This window comes from Aythya ferina, assembly GCF_964211825.1.
Source record: "Aythya ferina genome assembly, chromosome: 2".
In the NCBI taxonomy this organism is placed as follows: Eukaryota; Metazoa; Chordata; class Aves; order Anseriformes; family Anatidae; genus Aythya; species Aythya ferina.
Window position 1 is genome coordinate 10445860 of NC_140297.1, and position 22893 is coordinate 10468752.

Consider the following 22893-nt stretch of genomic DNA (forward strand, 5'->3'; position numbering starts at 1 on the left):
CAATTATCTGTGTTCTTACTGGAATTTATAGTCAGTAGTGCACTCAAGTGGTAGCAATTATTCATTTTAATGCGCCTATTTATTTAATCATGTTAAGATTTGCTTTAAATTCTCAGCCACTGTCTTGATTAAAAGAATTGCATAACCGAATCATGATACTCTGCTGTTCACCTTTCTTTTCCAGATCATAATTATCATTTTTAAAAATATTCTGGTAGAACACTTGGCAACCCAGCACTAAATGACTCAACGAAAAAAAATAGTTTATTTTTGCTTGATTTTGTTTCTAAGCTAAGTCCCAACCAAAAGAGCTTTGTTCACAGCCCAGTAACTAATTAAAACAAGCCACCCAGGAAGCAGAGTCACTTTGATGAAGTTTTAGAAATCTAACTATGCAGTGATTATTTATCTACTTATTTATTTTTGTTTTCATCAATTTTATGTTACACAAACACAATGTCCTCTGCAGAAGTCACTCTTAAAATCTGGATAGCAATATTTCTGTTTTCTGGTTACTTAGGTCAGACAGAATAGGGAATAATGGGTTGACTTTTATTTATTTATTTATTTTTACTTCATTTTTTTTTTTTTTAATAAATCTGTTTGTTTTGATTGCATATAACTGAGGTAGATCATATCACAAAACTTTCTGGTCTACTTCTTAAGATTATATATACCATTTAAAGAACTACATAACACCCCTTAGGCTCTGATATAATAGCAGATTTAAATGAGCAAGTAAGTGTTTTGTTAGCAAAAAAGCTACTGCTGTACTTCCTGCACTTCTGAATCACATCTAAATGCGTATTTACTGCACAGCCCTTTAAAAGTTCTACCACTGCCAGAACAAGGTAGTTGTAGCTGTTGGGCTTCTTGACAGAACTCAAGTGCAAATTCTAAGGATTTAAATAGAAAGAAATAGAGCCTATGTGGTCCCCTCAGTAAATCACCTGCTTTTTCATACAGTAGCTTCTCATAACTTTAATATTAACTTTAAATGAAGGACACAAGTTCAGTCACAGCAGAGCTGAGGAAGGTCTCTGTCTTGTCACAAAGCAACGTGCCTCAGGCCAATGATCCACCAGAAGAATGTGGTGTGTTTATGTTTGAAGGGCCATGCATGAAATGGTTAAATAAAATTATGAATTATTGATCGATTGATTGATTTCAACAGCCTCCTCCTGTTCAGGACGTGGTGCATTGCTAGCTCCTTTAGGTATGGATGAGTGTCCATAACCAATTTGGTTCTTTATCTAGTTATCCCTATACCAATTTGTTGAATATCTTGGAGAATTATTTTCCACAAAATAAGTTATCTGTTTTGTTATTCAAGAGTAGGAGAGAGAGAAAAACACATTATGTAAAGAAATCAGTTATCCTTCCTGCAGCGTGCCTACCCTTCTCAGTTACTAACCCTACCAACCAGGAGACACAGGGAACTATAACTTAGTTTCTGAAGTACTTAAAAATGTGTTACATTATTTAAATTCCAGTAGTCTTTTCTTCACAGTCTGTTTGTGCTTCTTAACGTCTACACTGCATGTTTTCTATTTCCACAGGCAGTTCAATAAACAAGACAGAGATCAAATGTTACAATTTTATTTTAGACTTGAACAATTCTGAAACATTTGAGGCTAAATTATTCATAATTGTCTGCCTGAGGCGGGTCTGCAATAAATGCTTGCAAATGCAACTTAGTCAATAACATTCAAGAAACCACCCAAAAAAATCATCCCAAAAAATCTAAAAGTCAACCACATGTAAAACAGAAATCTTAAAAATGACCAAAATAAAATCAACTGTGGAAAGGTTTGAAAGTCACTGTTATATTCACTTAAATGTTTAACATCTGCATATGTGTTCATCGATACACCTACTACCAAGAGCCATGAGAAAAATCTTCTACTAGTAAGAAACCTTAAATAGACTACCTGGTTTGTCCTACACCTGCTGCAAACAAAACTGAGTTTGAGTTCCGTGGTATAACAGGATGAAGTCATAATGCATTCAAATTAAATGCAAAAAAAATCTACCCCAAAATATGTAAAGATTACAATCACAGCAAATGTACTGGCAGGAAATTTAATACTGTGCTGAGCTCAATATCTCAAGATTTTTACTCACTATTTTAAACCTTGCAATCATTCAGAATGCTCCAACTGTATTACCTAAGTATAGAACACAGCCATTTACTGCAGAGAGGGTATAGGGGAGTTTAGTGTTCATTTCCCGTAGCACATTTACCTTTCTGTATTGCTAGATTCTTCTGTGGCAGTTTCCTTGTATGTTATCAGCTTTCTTTGAATGACAGGTGCAATATCCTTTAGAAGTGAAGCTCTGTGCTTACCTATTTGAAATATGATTATGTTGAAAAGTTGGACAAAAATAATGCTTTATCAAAAAATAAACTTGTGTATTTTCATAGACTATCTTTTTAACACTAAAGATTCTTCAATTAAAGATTAGATATGACATATATGACATCAGATTTTCACTGCCCTGGATTAATTACTGTGTGTTTCAGCAAACCAGAATAAGGAGATGGACCATATGAATTAGCAGATAAATGTATTTTTAAATTCACTGCAAAGATTGAAAGTCCTAAGCTTAACAACATCATGTACAAGTGATATGTCCTTAAATTCTTTAGAAAAATGGAAACTTAACAGGATGAGGAAAAGTGCCTGTTGAATTGTATAAGAACTTGGCTTTTAAAGAGCAGCATAGCAAAAAAAGAAAAATTATTGTACAAAAAGAGTTTGACTGACCTTTAATTATAATCACAATGCAGACCATAGCTGTAAGACTAAAAATCTCTTCAACTTCTTTGGAGAGAATGCATTCCATTAATTCATTTAAAAATGACCTAAAGAAAAAACAAAGGAAATATACTTAATAAATAATATTTCCTTCAAAACAGAACAGAAAACAAGAAGCTTGTGACTACGTTACCCTGCCACCATAGCTTCAAAGATACCATGCAGGATAAAGGATATTTATTGGGTGACTGAAAATTGCATGCTTGCCCTAGAACTATAAGAATATTTGAGTTAGCAGAATGGTAAATTGTTTGGGAAGAAAAAGTTTGTACACAGAATAAGTTTTTATGAGAAATGAAGAGCTCGTGGAGTACTTTAGGAAGGATAATCTGAAAAAGCTACTAGATTTACTGGAATTTAACTTATGCAATTTGTAGTGAAGTTTCTAATTTCAATTTCTACTGAAGTTTAAAATATATTTATATGGCTCCAGTGTATTATTAGTAACAACTCATGCCCTTAAATCTATTTCTATTTGTAGCTTAATTAGAACCTGGAGTTCAGTTGATATTTTAGTCTAAAACATGTATGTCATAAAAACAAAATGGAAACGTTTCCAATTCAAGAAGCAGCACTGAAGAACATTTATAGCTGAATATAGCCCTGAAACACTTTCCAACTACATTTTAGATATCAAAAGCATGGACACACTAACAACTTTTCATTGTGAAGCTTGAGATAAATACTAACAATACAATAAAATGTTAAGATGCAAAAAAGCGTCTTAAGATCTTCACTTTTAGCAAGAGATGATAGTATTACCAGGGAACTTCAGTAATATTTGAGGAGAATATATTAAGAGAAATGAAAGAACGGAGTCAAGAAAGAGGTCTGTTTCTCTAGTCAAATGCAAGGGTGAACATTTTCAAGACAGTTTCAAATTTAATGGCTCTTCCTTTTAGCATTTCAGCACAATAGAGCCCTTAAGTATGTCATTAACAAAAGAACCAATCTCCACTAATGATTCAGTGAATAAAATTTTGAAGCAAAGTTTGAACTTCTATAAAGATCAGAGAAGGATGACACCACTTTAAGCTCTGAAATCAGTATTCATGAAGCTGCTGGTGTAATGTATAGCTTTATTGTATCATTGTGGAATAAACTGACCAAGTGTCAATTCCATTTCATATCACCCTTAAATTGCTGACTGATAGGATTCTGCCTGGAGTTTTCACTTTGTTACCACACTGCTTACTTTAGTAAACACAGTCTTTAGTTCCATGAAGGAACTTTATAATAGTATTAACCTGTAATAAGACTCACTGCAGAGACAGCACAGCTGCCTCCCCAGCACAGGAGTCACAAGCTGCCTACCACCACAGGAGTCACAAGAGCCTACAAGCAGAGATAAAATAAGAATATTTCAGAACAAGAAGCTATTTCGGAATACACATATATAAGAGAGGTAAGTAATTGGTTCCTACACGGATAGTTTCCTACTAAAGAAAAGGACATTTGCTGAACTGTCAGATACTGCTAAGTGACAATATTATCACTGGTAGGAAGACTGAAATTAAAAGTTTTAAATTAAAATTTAAAATTTAAATTAAATGTAAGTGAAATTAAAAGTACACAAGACTGAGTCATTAGTAACTGAAAACATAACAGACACTGCGGAATCTGGTGCAAAACGATTGCTTGTCCACAAATTACAAGTTTGCATCAGATTCTGTAATGTTAAAGGCTTTTGCTTTGGACAAATTAATGGAGAAACATTTACCTGACCACATTAACTGTCTTCATAATTATGGTCATTAAACTGCTTGAAAGAGGTGGAAGGTCTGAAACAGTCTTTGGTATAGTTAAGTCTCTTTCACTGGAAGCCTAAAAAAAAGAAACAAATCAACTTCTGCAAATTAAGAACTATATGTTTGCAGAAAATATCCTGGCAAATCTATACTTCAGTGATTATGCTAACCAAGACATATCCTTAAATAATTAAAGAAACATTCACACGTATTCTTTGAGCACCCTTAAACCAAAAAACGCGTAGTCCAAATTAACAAAACGATTTTAAATTAGAAAGGCTAAAACTAAAACAAATAAACAGAATTTTTACCAAGGGAAATGTTTATTACTAGTTACTATTTGTAAAGGCATAGCACACTAAACAGAAATTAATGTCTTTTTTGTCTCCAAGTTTAAGTATGCATACATCATTTCGAAATATAACCTAGATAACAGCGATTCCCTGATTCCCTGTGTTAGGTCTTTTTGGTATCAGGTTCTGAATAGTATGGCAATGGTAAAGTTTCCTGTTTGTTCCATACCAAAACACACAAAATCATTATCTGCAGTAGAAAAAACACACTTTCTGAATGCAGCTCTATTATTCTAACATTAAGTTTAAGAAGAAGTCAGTGTAAAAAAGAGTCAGCATTAACTTTACCTTTTGTAACGCATAATTTATCTCCGCTACTATTGCATCTAGGAGAGTAGAGAGCACACCTTGGTGAACTGCCGGGCAAGATGAACGCCAGTACTGGACTGCATATATGAATTCTCCAAGAGGCATTTGAATAGAGCGAATTAACTAAAACAGAAGAAAAACTGCTGTTTGAGATTGCTTGAGTATAATTAAAATATTTCAGCAAACTGTTTTCTGCAAAGTGCAGATCACACCTTGAAAGCTATTGTGGTATTTCATTCACCAGGTATCAGAGAGGAAATCAGCAATGCGTGGAAAGTTTGCTCATAAGTTTGAAAGAAACAAACAAAACAACAGTTGAACCAAAAAAGAACTTTTTTTCAGAAGTCCTGGAAAGCAGATCATCGTATTTGCCAGTTATCCACCTGTCTCACTACTATCTAGTCTCTGTTAAAAAAAATACAAGAAGCTAACTTTTCTGAGAAGATAGGACAGTCAGAAGAACTCTGGGACATGACCCGTATATTGAAGCTGATACAATTCAAGCTGAAACAAATAAATAATATAGGTGTATTTTTTTCCCTCTGTCAAGATCATAACATATAGAATTAAATTCTTTGCTCTGGAATGAGAAAATTCATTTTAATTGCAGATAAGGTTATTAATCTACGAGTACTAGGGTAGTTCAAGAACAGTTGCAAGAGAATGTCTTGTTCTTTATTTTACTAGTTTTTCTGCTGCTACAAGACCAATAACAGTTTTAAGAAAAAAAAAAAAAAAAAAAAAAAAAACACTGGAAATGAGGAAACCTAGAATAATATTAGAAAAAATAACCAAAAATCTAATTATATATTGAATGGGACAATAACCTCAAAGTAACCAAGTGTAACACCACTTCACATTTGAAGTAAAAAGTATGAATTCATCTAGAGGTAGGTAGAAAATTTTAAGCATAATACCTGAATCCCTTCTTCCAGCTGTTTCTTGAGTCTGCATGAGACACATTCTAAAATTTTCTGGAAGACAGTCTGTACAGCATGGAGAAGACTTTCCACTTCATGTGTCTCAGTGTTTTGAGTCAAAGAAGCTTCAGTAATTTCTTTTAGAACACAGAATAACACTGGAGTACAAAAGCCACCTCTCTCTAGGGAAAGAGATGAATACAACAATATGAAAATTGTTATGAGATATTCTCCAGGTACAAGCTCAGAATGAAAACTCTGCTATATACCATAAACAGCGATAGTTTCCAAGTCTCGACAACACATATAGTTTCTGAGCACCTTTAGCTGAAATTTTCATACAGTTCAATCAATATTTCAAGTATAAACCCAGTGTCCCTTCCAAAAATTCTTGAAGCATGGAGATTAAGATTGTACATTTCTTCAGGAGCACTATTTTAGTGCTACAACGTTGTCTCCTAAGGCATACTGAGAATAAATTTTGTGATACACACAGAATCACAGAGTGGTTTGGGTTTGAAGGGATATTAAAGATCATCTAATTCCAACACCCTGCATTGGGCAAGGGCACGTCTCACCAGACCAGGCTGCCAAAAGCCCCATCCAGCCTGGCCTTTATTATTAACATTTATATAAAATATGTGTATGTATATAATTTGTATATCAAATAGTAGTAACTGAAATGTAACAGCAAGTAAGCAACATTAGTTATCAACAGTGTCCTGACTCTGGACTGCTTCTCTGCTTGTTTTCTGTTTTCTGAAAAGCTGCTGTTACTTCTGACATTGATTATTGATGCTAACATAATCTGTAAATACCATGTTTTGAGAAACAGACTCCAAAATGCAAATAGCAACAGTTCCGTTAATACAAAAAAAGTCATCTAAGCATGTGTAGAGATGCTAACGTTAGCACAAAATATCATACCTGTTTGTATAACTGCAAGTGCTATATCTAAAAGGTATGCTTGAAATTTAAAATTTCCAAGGCCAACCATTATTAGATCTTTACACACTGTCAGGTAGTCCTGGAAAAGAGATGCAAAAATGTATCAGAAAAGAAAAATATATATATATGTTTAAAGCAACAGTTCAGTAGTAGTGAAAAGTAGTAAAAATATCAAATCAAAGGAATCATTTAATTATCTTTTACATATTGAAATTAGATAAGGGATGGGATAGGGGAAAGTCTTCAAAGAAATCTTCACAGTATTAGCATTTTGTAAGACATTATATTAGATTAATATGTATAAACTCGTAGGTGTTTATCCATTTTCACTTTCACATTACAGAAGAGAAAAAGTAATACGTGTATTAAGAATTCCTGCCTCACAGGACATCAGCTTTTCCTCGACAGAGGTAGTTCATAGCTCCACAGTTCAGCAGAATAAGCATCTGTCTATCCTTTCTTGAAGGTAAAAATACTACTTAGTGGACAAATATACTTAAAAATGCAAATGATGGGATCCAGTGGTAAATGCGCTACCACACAAGGTTATTATATAGGTATAAAAATCCTGATATATATTTTTATGTTCTGGGACACTCCTATGTATGGACAGGAATACAGAAGTAGCATCATCTTCATTTTTGACACCAGCTGTAACATGTAAAAGGTCAAATGCAGTGTATGAGAGCAGACCAGTGTTATTGTTAAAGAATACATCCCTTTGTTTCTTGTTTCCATTTTTAACACAATCCTGTGTTCTCGACTAAATTTGAAAGTAACTCAGAGTAGGTGCACCAGATATGTTCTCAACCTTTGATAAGAAGGAGTTCCAAAGACTGTTCCAAACACTTTGCTCTTTCTTCCAAAGAAAAATGTTTCTCAAAAAGCAGTAAATCCTCTGTCTTTTTCACTCAGGCTTTAGATCAGAGGCACTGACACTGAGCATTTACCCAGGCACATTATGACCTCTCTAACAATCTTGAATTGCAAAATTAAAAAGGGCATAGTAAAAGAGCATTTTCCTGCACAGACACACACATGTTACATGGTAAGACTAGAATACTAATGCAGACAGCATAGGGAATTTCTAACCAGTCTATGTTCAGGTTAGTTGAGTCACTCAAGGACATGGATTGCAATTAAAGTTAGTCCAAATCCTTCCCTTGATCAAAACCTGAAAAGAACCATAGCTCAATGGTAAAATCCACACTGGGTTAAGTAATACATCAGAGAAATATAACAGAAGACTATTCAAAACTAGCTTAAGCATTATCTTATCAAATGTTTTCTGTGAAGGGTAACTGAAGATAAGGGATACAGAACAATATTGTCAAGAGACAAAAAGCCTGTGGGATGATCCAAAATCCTTTCTTTGTCCCTAGGAACTGAAGGAACACTCTGATGGCTGTACTAAAGGAAAAAGGAAAATCTTGGCACCAAGAATAACCGAGTAACAATGGTTTGGTAAACCCACATGACACGAAGAGACATGCTGGAATGTCACAATATGGTCTCAACAAACGAGCAGTCTAAATACAGTGACCCTCCAATGAGTCCCTGCCCATGACAGCAAGTGCAAAATTTAGGAAGGAAGGAAAGAAACAAGCAAGCAAATATTATTAGATCTAAATCCTATCTCTCACAATCACAACACCTTCCTTGCCCTTTAAGTCATCTTCTGTTGTGATCCAAAAGCTCCACTTTATTATGCCACATAAAATTGCCACATATACAACTTATAAATCAAGCTGTTGCCAATCCAATAAGAGACCTCTAACCTGGATAATTAATTGAGAAACATTACTCTGTTTTGAAATGCCGTCCTCTTGATCAGTTGCTAACAAACAAGGTACAACTTGACTTTCTATCCAATCACCTGTCTCCTTCAGAATTGACAGGTAATCTTTTCCATCTTCAGAAAACTGAAAAAAAATAAACAAAACACAATAGAAGTTTATCATTTTTATAATTTCAATTCTTTTGGTATTTCCTTATACTGCCAGCTGTAACTCCAGCTACTGCGAAACGTTATTCTGAAAAGATATAACCATACCTTGTTTTGAAGATGAATACTCAACCTGCAACATAGGCTGAAGGCTCTTAAGGCAGTTGTTTGATTGCAGCCAACAGAACTTGCATCGGTTGCTTTCAGAATTGAGTCAAGAACTTCCTGAAATATTACAGTTTACATTAGATTTTCCAGAAAGTCCTTTCAAACGTTTATTCTCTTTTTCTCAACAGCTTTAAACAAAATATTTTCAAGTAAGAAAAAAAAAAAACAATAAAACGAAAAGGTATAATTTCACTTTCATTTTGCAACACTAGAATGGATTTTCAGACTATTCCGTACATTGTAAAAGTCAGGTCTCTTAAAAATGCTCAACACTAGATCGCAAAAGTTGAAGACACCTAAAAACAATAAGGCAGTTAAAATCTGCCACCTATAAACAATTTTGAACTAATGTACTTCTAGTTTCAAATATTTGTCTGAAGTACAGATAAAAAGGAAAACTTTTTTATAAAGGAGAAGAAGGTAGAAGTGAAGCTTATTTATTTATTGTTGCAGAAGTTTAACTTGAGTAAGACAATATATGTTATGATATGAAGCACTCTTTTATAAGCATTCTTTAAAGGTACAATACCTTTGCAGCTCTCAAAATTTTGAAAAGCTGGCTCAGCTTCTTTTTAGGTGCAGAGAGTAGGCAACCACGATTAACAGGATGAGTCAGTAAATATTCAATGTAATCAAGCGCTAATTCTGGCTTTGATTCCTGTGTTACATGGATACGTACTCGCCGTTCAGATGTTTTAAGACTCTAAATGAGGATGAAGCACAAAACCAGTACAATGATGTTAGTATTTTAATTCTGAAGGAGGAAAACATAGCATTGAAGAAGCTCTTTCTTAAGAAAAAAAAAAGCACAATAAATTTATGTATTCTTATAACTCCTTGATGTATGCACACCTTTCTTGGGGTTAACATGTCTGACAACCAATCACCGGCTAATTCCATAATGTGTCCCACTTGTCCCCAGTGACACACGCAGTCTATCAGGGTAGAGTATTTGCTTTCGTCAGCTCCACTGTCAACATTTCTGAGTTTGGAGATCACACCACAGCTTAGAAGAAGGAAAGGAAAAAAAAAAAAAAAGAAAAAAGAAAAAAGGAACAAGATATGTTAGTTTTACAGCCATTAGTGCAGAAATAACCCAAAGATAATCAATCAATATAATACCAAAAAAACATACCACGTAGATTTTACTAACTAACTCTGCAAATTTATTTAGTGGATTAATTTATAAACACGGTCATTCCACACGTCAGCTTGTGAAAAATTAACAAAAACAGTCAGCAAGAGAGTTTTTGTCATTCACATTTTGGATCGAAAGATAGTACCTGAAAGTAGGAATAGCAGCAGGGGGCATAAAGGATGCAAGAATAACCAACGGAGTCATGCAACGGTCATCCTACAATAAAAAAAAGTGTATGATATGATGTACGTGTTCTGTCATACATGGAAAATTAAAGAGTACTCATTATGATTAAATTATCTCAAACTGAAGATTTTATTCTTTCCATTATAAATGGAAGTGGAAAAAAAATCCTAACAACACATGGCTCACAGTCTGAAACTTCTGATTCATATTGTTGGAGATCAATTATCAACTATTTTATCATTTAGCTTTCCAACAACTATCAGAACAACCACCAAAAATTATGGCTCCATTAGACAATAAACCATTGCAAAAGAAATAACAGCTCTAGCTTACACTTTTCCAAGAAGCAGCTGTTATTTAATTTCACAATTATGACACCACCTAACTCTTCTCAAGTAACTAGTGCCTCAAACAAGTATTCATTCAAATCAGAAATTTTTTAAAGGCGACTGTAAAAAAAAAAAAAAAAAAAAAAAAAGGTGCTTAAATAGTAATAGTAACGTAGAAATACACTACAGGTTGTTACAGCACATCATAATACAAAGTATAGACCACTACATAGTCTCAATTACATTACATAAAAGCCAGTCTATGTGAGAAACTTTTCAAAATAAAAATAGTGTATCTGTTGTCCAAACTTTATGAATACAATCAAATGAAATTATTACCTATTTCGACATTTGAAGAGCTGAAACCTTTTAAAGATGATTTTTAAAAATAATGTGTTAAAAAAAAAAAAATCTAGCTTTTCAGGAAGGAGACGTTTTGCCTCAATCAGTCTTTTAGAAAATAAGCCCCTGATGACGAGTCTTTTTGGATCCAAGCTGCTTACTCACATCAAAGTCAAGAAGTCCTATCCAGCTAAAGCTGGATATCTTGTCTGCTCATCAGTACCTATCAAGAGGGATGTTACATCCTCCAGCAGAAAAGATTTGTAACATCTTTGACAACTTCCAAATGCTTTCAGGGTAGAAAGATATTTGGTCTATCTGTACTGCAGAATATCATGTAGAAATGAACTGCTTTCCACTCCCTGATTATCTAAAACTGACTTGAATGTTGCTAAGTATAACAACCAGCATAACTCAGTAAACTTCACTGCAAAAGCCATAAGCAAAAAAAAAACAAACACTTCCACTAGACCAGGCTTCCAAATGCACTACAGGATGATGATATAAGCCAATGTCAAAATATCCCAATCTTAAGAATAACACAAGAACAATTAAATCCATCAAGGAGACTTGCCTTAAATACTTTTAAATACTCAGGAAGTACCGAAGCAAATTTTCTGATGGCATAATCTTTGGCACCTTCATTGTGATCTAGTGCTTTGCGAATACTTCTCCAGAGAATTACTATAATCTCCAATAAACTGGCCATGCTTGCCACATCATTTACTGATAACACATCATTGAACATCTGAAATAAAAACACTCAAATGATGTTACCTATTACATACTAAAATACAAATTTGTTAAAATAACGTTTCAAAAACATTGAAAATCCTTGCATTCATTTCACAAAGGTGTGGTGTTTATTGCAAAATAGCAACTCCATGATTCATTCATAACCTCTAACTCCATTCATCTTACTACATTATTTTTGGGGAAAATATTTAATTGCAAAATCTAGCAAACTTATTTTAAATAGTGGAATTAAAGAAATATTCGAGTATGCGCCACATTCCGTCTATCTTATTCTACACACTTCACCAAGTTTCTGTTTTTGCAGGGCATGAAAACCCCATGATAGTGGTTTTCCCCTTCTAATTCCACAGATGTTCAATTGCTTTTCTTCAGATTTCTGTCATATCATTAACTGCCTATATCTGAAATTAAGCACCACAAAGATATCAAAACTTATCATAAAGTGGACTTTCTTACACTTATGCTCTCCTTCTCAGTTTCTTCATCTTCATCATCATCATCATGAAGACTCTCTTTTGTTGCTTTCTGGATGCAGGCATTTAAGCAGCGCCGAATTGTTAGCATCAGTTTAGCTACATTTAAGTATAAGAAGAATAAATGAGATCTCTACTATTCCTGAAGAACATTGTTAGTAAATGCTTCTAAGTACAATGCTAGGTTCTGAAAAGCAGGCAACAGAACCAGAAATAGCTGGAAAAAAAGATGTCAAATTTCCTGGTAAACAAAAATGGAAAAATGGACAAATGTTTTATATACTCAAATATAAAGAAATGGCAACATTATCACAAGGCTCTTTAATTTAATTGTTAAAAATGTCTACTCAAAAAAAAGTCAAATCAGGATCAGAGGAAGCTCCCACAACTCCTACGTTCATCTGGCAGAGCTATTAATTTAATGAATGATGTCTAAAACCCCATTTCTTCCAATGTACATTCCAATTATTTATAAAAGACACAGTAGCCAAACGATTGCACTACTTAATGCGGATCTCATCTTTAGATCTAAGTGAAAAGGTTATTCTTACTCTGGTGAAAGTATGACAAGCTGAAATACCATAACAGGGTATTTCAAAAGTACCCTACTACAGTAATATGATCAGTCAAGGGGCAATGGCTTTATTTTACCCAAGTCACCCCATGCTGACTACTTTGTTTTTATAGCACCAAAATTCATCTGAAACATTTTTTTTCCCAATCTTACTTGGTTCAATAACACTTTTATAAAATCTCTACAGTGCATATATTTGTCACAGAAAGCCTTAGAGTATCAGATTATCAGACATAAATATTTCTCACTTCTTATAGAAACTTCTACATAGAGATCTCAAATCCCCCGAGACATCAGCTATTTTACTTCACTGTTTTTGCATGATAAATATATATTGACTTAGACAGTTTTACGGTACATGGAAGGAGAAATGGAAAGAGACACCAAATAACAATATTGGTTATGCGCACAGTACAACATCGAAGAGCAAAAACAAAAAGTTTACTGTAGAAAAGGCTTATGACAGTTGTCAGAGTTTATCACTGGTGTCAAAAACACAAAGACATATGAAGTAATATACTAAACCCCAAAAGAGCTACCAACAATGCGTCAGTGTGAGGTAAGAAATTTTGAAAAGCAATTACATTGTGTGGTTTTGGTATTTCCAAATGGTTTGTGCCTTACCTATATTGGTGGGGGCAGTATATTCATAAGCATATTGATAGAACTTTCTAGCTGCTGCCGAATTCATCTGGATTAAAGTAACACAGCGCTCACACCACACATACTCAGGCTGGTTAATGGGGAAGAAAGAGTTGAATAAGAGGTTCACTATGCGTCGTGACACAGGCCGTGAATCAACTTCAAGGCGAGCCAGAAGATGCTCCATAGGACAGATTTTCCAAAACTTTAAAAAATGAGAAAATACGTTAAAGTAACTGGAAAAAGAAAAAGGAAAACAAAGTCACATTTATTGTAGTCTGCATCAAAATTCTCAACAAATATGAATAGCATTTACCTGAAAAGGTATTTTTAATTTTACCAAAATACCAGGATATACTTCAAGTCATGTAGTGCTTTAACAATGCTACTTTCTTGTTCTGATGCTCCTCTAAAACTCCTGGTACCTCTAATAGACAGTAAAATTCTAGTTCAGGCAATTCCAGCTCAACACAACTGAAAAGCTAATTGAATTTCACATATATAGGAAGGAATTATTTATTCTAAAAAGATATCACCACAAAAGATAATTATTTGTTGTTATATGTCATGTTTTGTATTTTCAGCATGGAACAAAGTAGGACCAAAGGACTTAAAAGTATGTCATGCTCCCTAGAAACCTGTATAAAGCAAGACCCTTTCCGAAAGGTATCCCAAATGTTCATTGCATCCCCACCATTAGCAGAGTTCTAGCTTATTTGTAAAGCAGTAATTGAAGGCTATGAAATTCAAAAAGAACAAACAACTTGTTATGCCAGCCATAACACTACTCACATTTGCCACTTTTGTGAAAATATCTTGAATTAGTTATGCTGTGCACTTCCACATAAAAAAAAAGCGACCCAAAAAACTCCCTAAAACCACAATTTAGGATTTCTTGGCATTGAAAAATATTATTATACTCTTGAGTAAAAATAGCTGCAGCAGCTAATTCCCTTGGGATTCCTAACTATGGGCATTTCTACTAAAATTACCATAAAAAGAAAGTGCTTGGAATACACACTGAAGTAACCTCAGGACTTCAGAGAGATGTACATTACAGGTTTTAAATAAACAGCAAGTCAGTGACAAAACAAACATTTACTGTTATTTTTTTAAATACATAAACCTGATCCCTTTTTCTTTTTTAGAAGACACGAGTTTTTTTACTATGTAAAAACAAAGCAGAGTGGATGGAAGTTTTCCAATATGCCTGAAGAACAAATAACAACTAAGAAAAAGTCCCTAATAATTTTACACCTGCAGTTGCAAATTATCTTTTTCCTCTGTGTTTTATGGTATATTCATAATAATTCAGGAAAGCCAAAAAGATTGTTTGCTTGAAATTTCACACTGAATGAGAAATAACTTTTAAACAAGAATTTCTTATACATTTAACAGAAGCACAAGACTTCCTTTCTGTGTTTTGAAAAGACTATACACAAATCAACAACATAAAAATTTTATTTAGCGCGTTTTTGAGATTGTATACAACTTAAAATTAAGCTTGTTCATATTTTATTATACAGGTAAAAAAAATACTATTTTACTATAAAAATAAAATCTGATTTTATGATCTGATAACTGATACTAATGGATCAAATCGTGACTGTAGATGTCAGTCCTTTAAATCCTACTTGGATCAGCAAGCTGACATTTTAAAAGCAAAGTCTGCAGACTTAAAATTCAGCACAAGTGCCAAGTGCCTGTGAGGTTACAGAGTGAAAGGGATATTTGAAAATAAATAAAACAATTATAAAAATGACATGTAATCAGATTAAGGGAATATACGCTTGTTGAGTACTTTAAGAATAAATAATAACATTATGGAAATCGTGATTAAGATTTCAAAAACCTTTCAGAACTACAGTACTGTAATCAGTTGTTTCTGCTGATTCTGTGAATCAAGTGATATATCTTCCCCTACTGGTTAATTCACAGGCACAATCTCTGAGGTTCAATTTCACAGAGATGACTTCTGCCACTGTACATTTACATCCTTATTGTAAACCAAAGCCAGCATACAAAAAGCTGAAAACTCTATTCTGAAATGGCTTCCCCTTTATCCTGTGTTTTGGGCCTATTTGGGGAAATTTGGAAGGTACTGAGGTGGTCTAGTCTTAATATAATGTCTCTGAGGTCTTGTGATCAAAGCTGGAATGCACACATTTGGCAAGTAGGTGATTCTCATGTTCTGGGGGGATGTGTTTCTGGAGTATTGAAGCCTTAAAAAACAGACGGAGCATTTATTCAAAGGTTAATTCTGTCACGAACAACAGAGATTCATACACATGACTACAGCATGCATTTGCATAGAACAAGAGAGGCAATTCCTAATAACTAGGCTCAGCGAGAGACAAAACCATGATTAAAATAAAATATAAAATTGACTCTAGTAAACCATTAACAGCAGAGATTATTGCTCTATATAGTAAGAGTCCACGGCAGAACACAAAGTTGTTTAAAATCTCTATGAAAGGAAACAATATGCTGGAGGACATGCCCACCCACAAAAGGCAAATAAAAATTATAAAAATAGGTAAATAAAAAGTAAGAAAGCAATTCAGTAAAGGCATCAAGCATTTTAGGTGAAAGAGTCCTGCCTTGAGCTAAGCAGCTGTGGCTGTTCTGACTGTCCTACCATGGCACGGCCACAAGAGGGCAGGGAAGACAAACTCCCTGAGAAAACAATATTGTGGAATTGTTGAGATACCACCACTGAGTAAAAAGTAGTAAGCACAGAGAAGTTTGCTGGACCTACTCCAAATAATAATAATCCAGAACAAGCGAAAAAAATGTGGGAGAAAAGAGAACAAGAGTTCACTTGGCTCAATCAAGAAGCCAACTTTTCCACCATGTCTACAAAATCTTTGCCACAGCAATATCCAGACACAGCATTATCACCTATGGTTGTCTCATCCTAGAGGAGCAACTGTAGAAAGCGTGCAAGTTCATCAGGAGCAGTCTCAATTAAAAAAAAATAAAATAAAATAAAAATAAAAAAACCTATATATCATTTTTAAAGGATTCTTCATGAACACCATAATTTCAGTAGAATTCACAAAATCATTAATAAGAAGTACTTCCATACTACCACCTACATTTGGATCAAAATCTTTAAAATGGATGCTTTAAAACAGATTAATAGCAACAGAATCCACAAGTCTTAGAAATAAACTATCAGTTACATGCTTAATGATATAAGGAAGGGAAAACCTGAAATTAAGAGTGTTACTACATTAAATATGTATTTTTTTTCTTTCAATGCTAACTGCACTAGTCTCAAAGGTACAATTATTGTTAAAATAAATACTTTGATTTTATTTTCTGTCTGCTACCTATGAAGCAACACTTATCCTACCTTAGCTGCCTTAGTAGCTTTGATTTTCAGCAGCATATCAACAAAGGCCACTCGCACTTTCTCTGAATTGTCATGAAGGCTGTGTTTAAGTGCTGGCAAGAGCTGCTCCAGTAATGGGTGACTTAGTTTGTTGTCCAAAGTTATCGGTAGGCACTGCAAGAAAAAATCATTATGCTAAATACAAATTTTAAAGAGTAGATTTACAAAAAAGATGTAGCTAAAAATTGCTGAACTGGACCACGACACTTCTAAGGTTAAATTATGCAGGGGCATCCTGTGCACGCATATTTTTCCTGTTGTATTCTTTCACAAAAGTTACATCAAATTTCCAGTGAACCATGTTCTGTGAGCTCACTTCAGGTGAAGCAGCTTCAGATCTATGCTGAGGCCATAGTCCTGCCTTCTAAGGACACAATGTCAAATACTTTCTGTGGCAGCAATAATAGCTCCCTAAACTCTGCTGATTTCAGATTAATAATTAGTCTTTATTTGCTGAGCTCCTTTTGACTCAGCACTTTGTTTATTCAGTATAGAGCTCTGCTGTAGTGGAGTAAGCGTGGATTAACACAAAGATAGCTCCAAATTAAAAATTAATTGACATGCACAAAATTTTAAGTGGAAATACAACTTAGGGAGTTTCTCTAGGGATATGTTAAAACTAGTGACGCAGAAATGTACCAGAACCCACCTGCATACTAAGCATAACTTCTAATAGCTAAAATGATGAAGTTACCAGGTCCAAACAACATACAAAGAATATCAGACTAGAAATGCGAAGTGATTGGGATTCATAAAGCCAGTCACCATTCTAGAAAACATTTTGTTTGTTCTTATTATGTGACTTATAAAACGTGCGCAGAATTTGCTTGTACTAGGAACTTTATTCCACCTGTCATTTTGCAGAATAAGCAGCATCCTTGACTAAAAGTGGCCTATCCTAGAAACCTTTGCTCCAGGTGAAATGTAGAAACGACAATCATGATTTTACATTTAGAAAAAAGACTTACTTTAAAAACAGAGCATCGAACATCAGCAGATGTTACATCACATGCCAGCTCTATAATTAGTTTTTTTAAAAGATCAGCAACAATTGGTGGAGGAATCATCTCCCAGTATTTGGATGTTATCTGACTAACTCCAAGTATCCCTGTAGAACGGACAACTGGATAAGGATCTTCTAAGAGATTCTGTAACAACCAAAAGAACAATGTGAGTACACGCATTATTGCAAATCCGCTGCTATATGACAGATTTTTTTTCTTTTTTACTTCTTTTCAGAAATATTTATTAATACAGTACTAAACTTCCATTGAATCCTTACTAAATAAATGTAAAGCACTCTCCATCAATCCTGAGTTAAATAAGGATCACCATCATTACTCACGCATCTAGTCTTTCAAGAGCATTCTTCATTCACAGGTTAATGAATAACAATGCCAAATATTTCCTTTTCAGAGTCAAAAATGGTGCAACGTTGTCTGTTGTCAACATATTACAGAAAATTAAAATATTAAGTCTATTTTTGTATTTTCTGTATCTCAGTATTTCCCTGTGAATACTATCCTAAAATTCCATACATTTTAATTTTATCAATGCTTAATTTTAGTTAGTTTTCAGCATTTCAGCTTAATTAAAACTTACAAAAAGTTCTTCAAATTGTTTCTGTATTTCGTTGTCCATCTCTTCAACATTAAAACTAGGATCACGAATAGGAAAAGCATCAATAAACAAAAATGCTGCATTTGATCGAACTTCTGAGTTTCTAGCCTGTTAGAATGAAGGAAAAAGTATATTTTTGGTAAGTACAGTATTACCAAATTATTAGTATTGAAAAGCATACCCTAGGAAATACGGCTCTCTAAACACTTCTGGCAATCACGTATTTCTAATGTACTAGGCTGAAAAGATTAGCTTTTATATATATGGAAGAAGTTATAGTAACATGATTTTTTTGCACTTTACATTTCTACTCATTCAGTAAATCCCAAGCTAGTAGCACAATAAGCTCTCAAAGCATTATCAACTTTAATGATCCTGAAGAGTCACAGTCTGAGCCCTTCTGCTTTCTGTAATGCTGAATAAATTAAAAGCAGTTAGGATTTCTCTTGGTCACCTGACACACATACTTGGGCTTAAATCCTTAAAGCTGCTCTTCAGAATACAGGAATCTGCAATTCAAGCAAAGCTTTAACTATTAAGTTTACACAGAGAAAGGTAATTTAATTGAAAAGCTCAAGCCTATTTCTTCAAGAAAACAGCATTCAGAAACTAAGTACCAACAAGCCTGGACGATAACTTATCCAACGTAAACATATTCCGTTCTGCATCTATGCACGTAAGTAGTAGGACCATGTTTTTTGAGTTGCAGTCAGCTCATCAAAATTCTAAAGCAAGCCTCATAACTCTCAGACATTTTACCATTTGTAATCATTTTCAGGGTGTTACACTACATGTTTTGCTGGCTGTAGAGCCCCAAATGTAAAGAAAAATGAAATAAATGTATATTTAGACAACCGGTGAAAAATAATTGGCCCTGTGGGCTCATAAAGAGTAGTAAACACCAAGCAGTCAAGGAAATGAAGAAAAAGATGAAACTCAGTGCATCTCAGGAAGAAACCTGAAATATAACTACAAGAGAATATTTTATTTATCAAAGACAGTAGTCTTTGATAAAAGCCTGTGCTCACTTCTCTTAGAAGCAAGAGAGAAGGAAAAATTCTGTTCAGATTTTGGGTCCAATTAAAAAAAAAAAAAAAGCATACATAGAATCTTATGAAACAAGCAAAGTAGGCTTAATCTTTGGAACAAGATACTAGATAGTTCAGGGAACATCCTGCTATAATTATTCAATTTTCTTCTTCCCTTGTCATAAGAATATTCGGACAAAAGGCAGGGATGAGAAAAAAAATGTACAACCATGTAATATTTAGAACTAAAGAAGTTAATGCCAAGTAAAACCAGGAAATTACAATTACTTTATTTACAATTTATTTTCTATTTCCCTTCTGAATTGATCCTCATTGAGGGTGGAGAGGGAGTTGTCTCATCTCCAGGTAGAAAAAAAAAGAAAAAAGCCAACAAAGTTTTAGAAGGCCAAAAAAATTAATCGCAATTCTAAATTTAATACTGTCCAAGTAAAGCCCATCTATATATTATTTAGTTAAGGATTTGTGCTTTACTTGATTTTATCATGGATAATATAAACAGGCTAAAAGTGGAAAGATTATAAATCTTAATAAAGTCCTATAAAGATGCAGAAAATCTTTCAACAACAAGCTTGTCTGTATTGAGGATTTCTGGTGAGGAACAAGTCAGTATGTGAATTAAGGGTGAAATAGTTCTTTACCCTAATATTTCATATGAAACTGAACTTAAACCCTCCTTAAAACAACCCACAAGCTAGATATTGTCTACCATGACCACTCCAAAAAGTCAATTTTGATAAACTACATCACACTGAATTCCATTAAGCTCATTTTAATTCTGAACTGGATATCAACATTTTAAATTCCTTCCTTCAATTAATTGGAATTTATCCCTAATGTCCTTGCATATTCAAGTTCTTAATAGAAAAAATGCCTTCAGTTTAATAGTGTAGATCCTGGGTAGAACCTAGGACTATTTTATGTCACAGTGACTCTTCAACTTAAGAGGAGCCTTCAGTTATTCAAGTGATTTTACCTCTATGTACCTCTCTTTACCTCTATGCCCGTACTACTTTAAAGAACTGACAGAATCTTTTTAAGCAGCATTTTCATTTTTTGTTCAGTTTGTTTTCAGAGCTTTCTTGTAAGTTTCATCTGATCTTACAACTCCTGAAATTCACTTCCCATTATTTAAAACAGTATTTTTCACCAGTCAGTTAGTTTTAAAGCGTATGATGATAAAAAAAAATTAAAAACACCCCTTTAAAGAAATCACTTTCTTGAACAGCTTGACTTCCTGGAGGAACAGTTCTTGATTTTTTGAGTTTGTTACAAAATAGCTTAATCACTACTTATCTCACAATAAACATACACTTTCTGGTTAAAGAACAACCTACCACTGCACAACTGTTTCTGCTATCTTTGCACATAAGGATTACTTTTCATAATAAACATGTGAATACAGATGAAGAAGTTACATAAGGGTTTATATTATAAAAAGGTATATTAAGGTTGCATAAAGGCTATAAATGCATGTAAATAAAAGCCACAAAGTAAGCTTGTCCTAAGTATCTGCAAAACAAACAATTAGGAAAAACAGAACTATGTGTAACAAACATCCATTCTCAGTTTAAAGGCTTAGAGAGGAACACAAGTAGTTTCAAAATGAACAGCTCTAGAACACTTATTGTTACAACTGAAGTAGTTTTTCTTTTTGCAAGAAGGAGGGGTAAAGAGGCCCCTTTATGAGTTCTTTCTTTTATATAACCAGTGTTCCAGAACAAGATTTGTTCCTCACTATATTAAATTAGGGGTTTATACACTGGCTAAAATAGGAGCATCAAACTGGTTATCTAAAATTAAACTGACATTTCAAGCTTGGGAGAGGAATCCACGCTACTAGGAACAACTATTAGCTTCCAGTCTAAGTTCTGTATCTTAAAGTACTGGTGTTTCTGAGTCACAGCAATGGTTCTCTAAAAATGGTAAATACTTCGGCAGCACTATGAGAAATATTAGCTATACAAAAGTAAGACAGAGGCCTAACCAAAAATCAACACCCAAATTTTGATGTTCACTCACATAATATTTCCTTTCACCTACCACAAATACAGTATTGAATCATCTGGAATGCAGAATCTTTCCTTGTACTGAATCATTACATGATTCATATAATTGCCATATTCAATTTTTGAAGATCCTCCCTGTACCTTTTTGAAGTCTACGTTCACAATAGTTGGACTATTTTGCCATATTAAAGCAAATTCTCTGTGACCTACTTGATACGTCTGTTAACTTCTCAGTTAAAAGTTCTTTATTCCTTACATAGAAGCTGTCAATGTAAAATGCAACAGGGGGAAAAATAACAACAAAAAAAAGACAAACAAACTAAAAAGCCTTTGTTCTAGTGATGGAACCATTAGTAGTATGAAAATTATGTATATATATATATGTAATAAATAAATAAATATATATATATAATATATATACACACACGTATATTATTAAAAAAAAGACACGTGGGAGGGATCCAAAACTTGATAGCTGGAGAAAGGTAGCCTTATATTCTGAAAAGGATAATTACCCTCAGTGCTCTCCAAAGGATAGGTTGGTACAATCGATAGAGCATTTCTTCAACTCCTTGGCGAACTTTACTTTGTTTATGAAAGTAACTCAGCATCTGACAAAAACAAAAAGACCACAAATATTTTGTACACTGCTATATACATTCAAGAAAGGGAGTGTGCAGTGGTGAGGAATTACCTCATCGTTTACTTAAGACCAATGAATTTTCCATACTAAGTAAGGGACATGATATAACTAGACACATCAACTGACTCTATATTTTATTAGTAACAAAAATCATTAAAAAAAACAAATCTAGTAAACACCATTATTTATTGATTCAATAAGCCTGTATAGAGATCTACACATAAGAATGGCAAGCATGGCTACAGAGTCAGCTTTGCTGCAACCTTTTTTTTATTAAGGTAAAAAACTTGTAATTTGTTTAAACTAACTGGCAGAAATACATTGCAACAATGTAATTATCAACTGCAAATAAACGAACCCATTTCTATGTTAAGAAAAAAGGAATGCTATTTGTTAAATAGAATTATCCAAATAAAAATCTACAGATGTAATAAACATATAGGCACTGACGAAAATCAAGAAGTACCATAGTGCTTAGTTACCTAAACCCCCACTATATCCAAACTATGCAGGCAAAAAAGTAAAGTA

The 22893-nt window shown here is 33.7% G+C and overlaps 1 protein-coding gene across 1 annotated transcript in view; it reads right to left on the minus strand.

Annotated features, from left to right (window-relative positions):
• Positions 1-22893, minus strand: part of NCAPG2 (non-SMC condensin II complex subunit G2) — a 43741-nt gene that overhangs the window by 4344 nt on the left and 16504 nt on the right. Inside the window, exons 10-27 of the mRNA XM_084510020.1 lie at positions 22238-22333; positions 18650-18775; positions 18016-18195; positions 17009-17161; positions 13633-13855; positions 12418-12533; positions 11780-11953; positions 10494-10564; positions 10063-10216; positions 9740-9913; positions 9151-9267; positions 8876-9019; positions 7077-7176; positions 6147-6331; positions 5209-5352; positions 4540-4643; positions 2769-2866; positions 2245-2347 (exon numbers count right to left, since the gene is read on the minus strand). Coding sequence (XP_084366146.1) covers positions 2245-2347; positions 2769-2866; positions 4540-4643; positions 5209-5352; positions 6147-6331; positions 7077-7176; positions 8876-9019; positions 9151-9267; positions 9740-9913; positions 10063-10216; positions 10494-10564; positions 11780-11953; positions 12418-12533; positions 13633-13855; positions 17009-17161; positions 18016-18195; positions 18650-18775; positions 22238-22333 — 2462 coding nt within the window. The remainder of the gene's footprint in view (positions 1-2244; positions 2348-2768; positions 2867-4539; positions 4644-5208; positions 5353-6146; positions 6332-7076; positions 7177-8875; positions 9020-9150; positions 9268-9739; positions 9914-10062; positions 10217-10493; positions 10565-11779; positions 11954-12417; positions 12534-13632; positions 13856-17008; positions 17162-18015; positions 18196-18649; positions 18776-22237; positions 22334-22893) is intronic.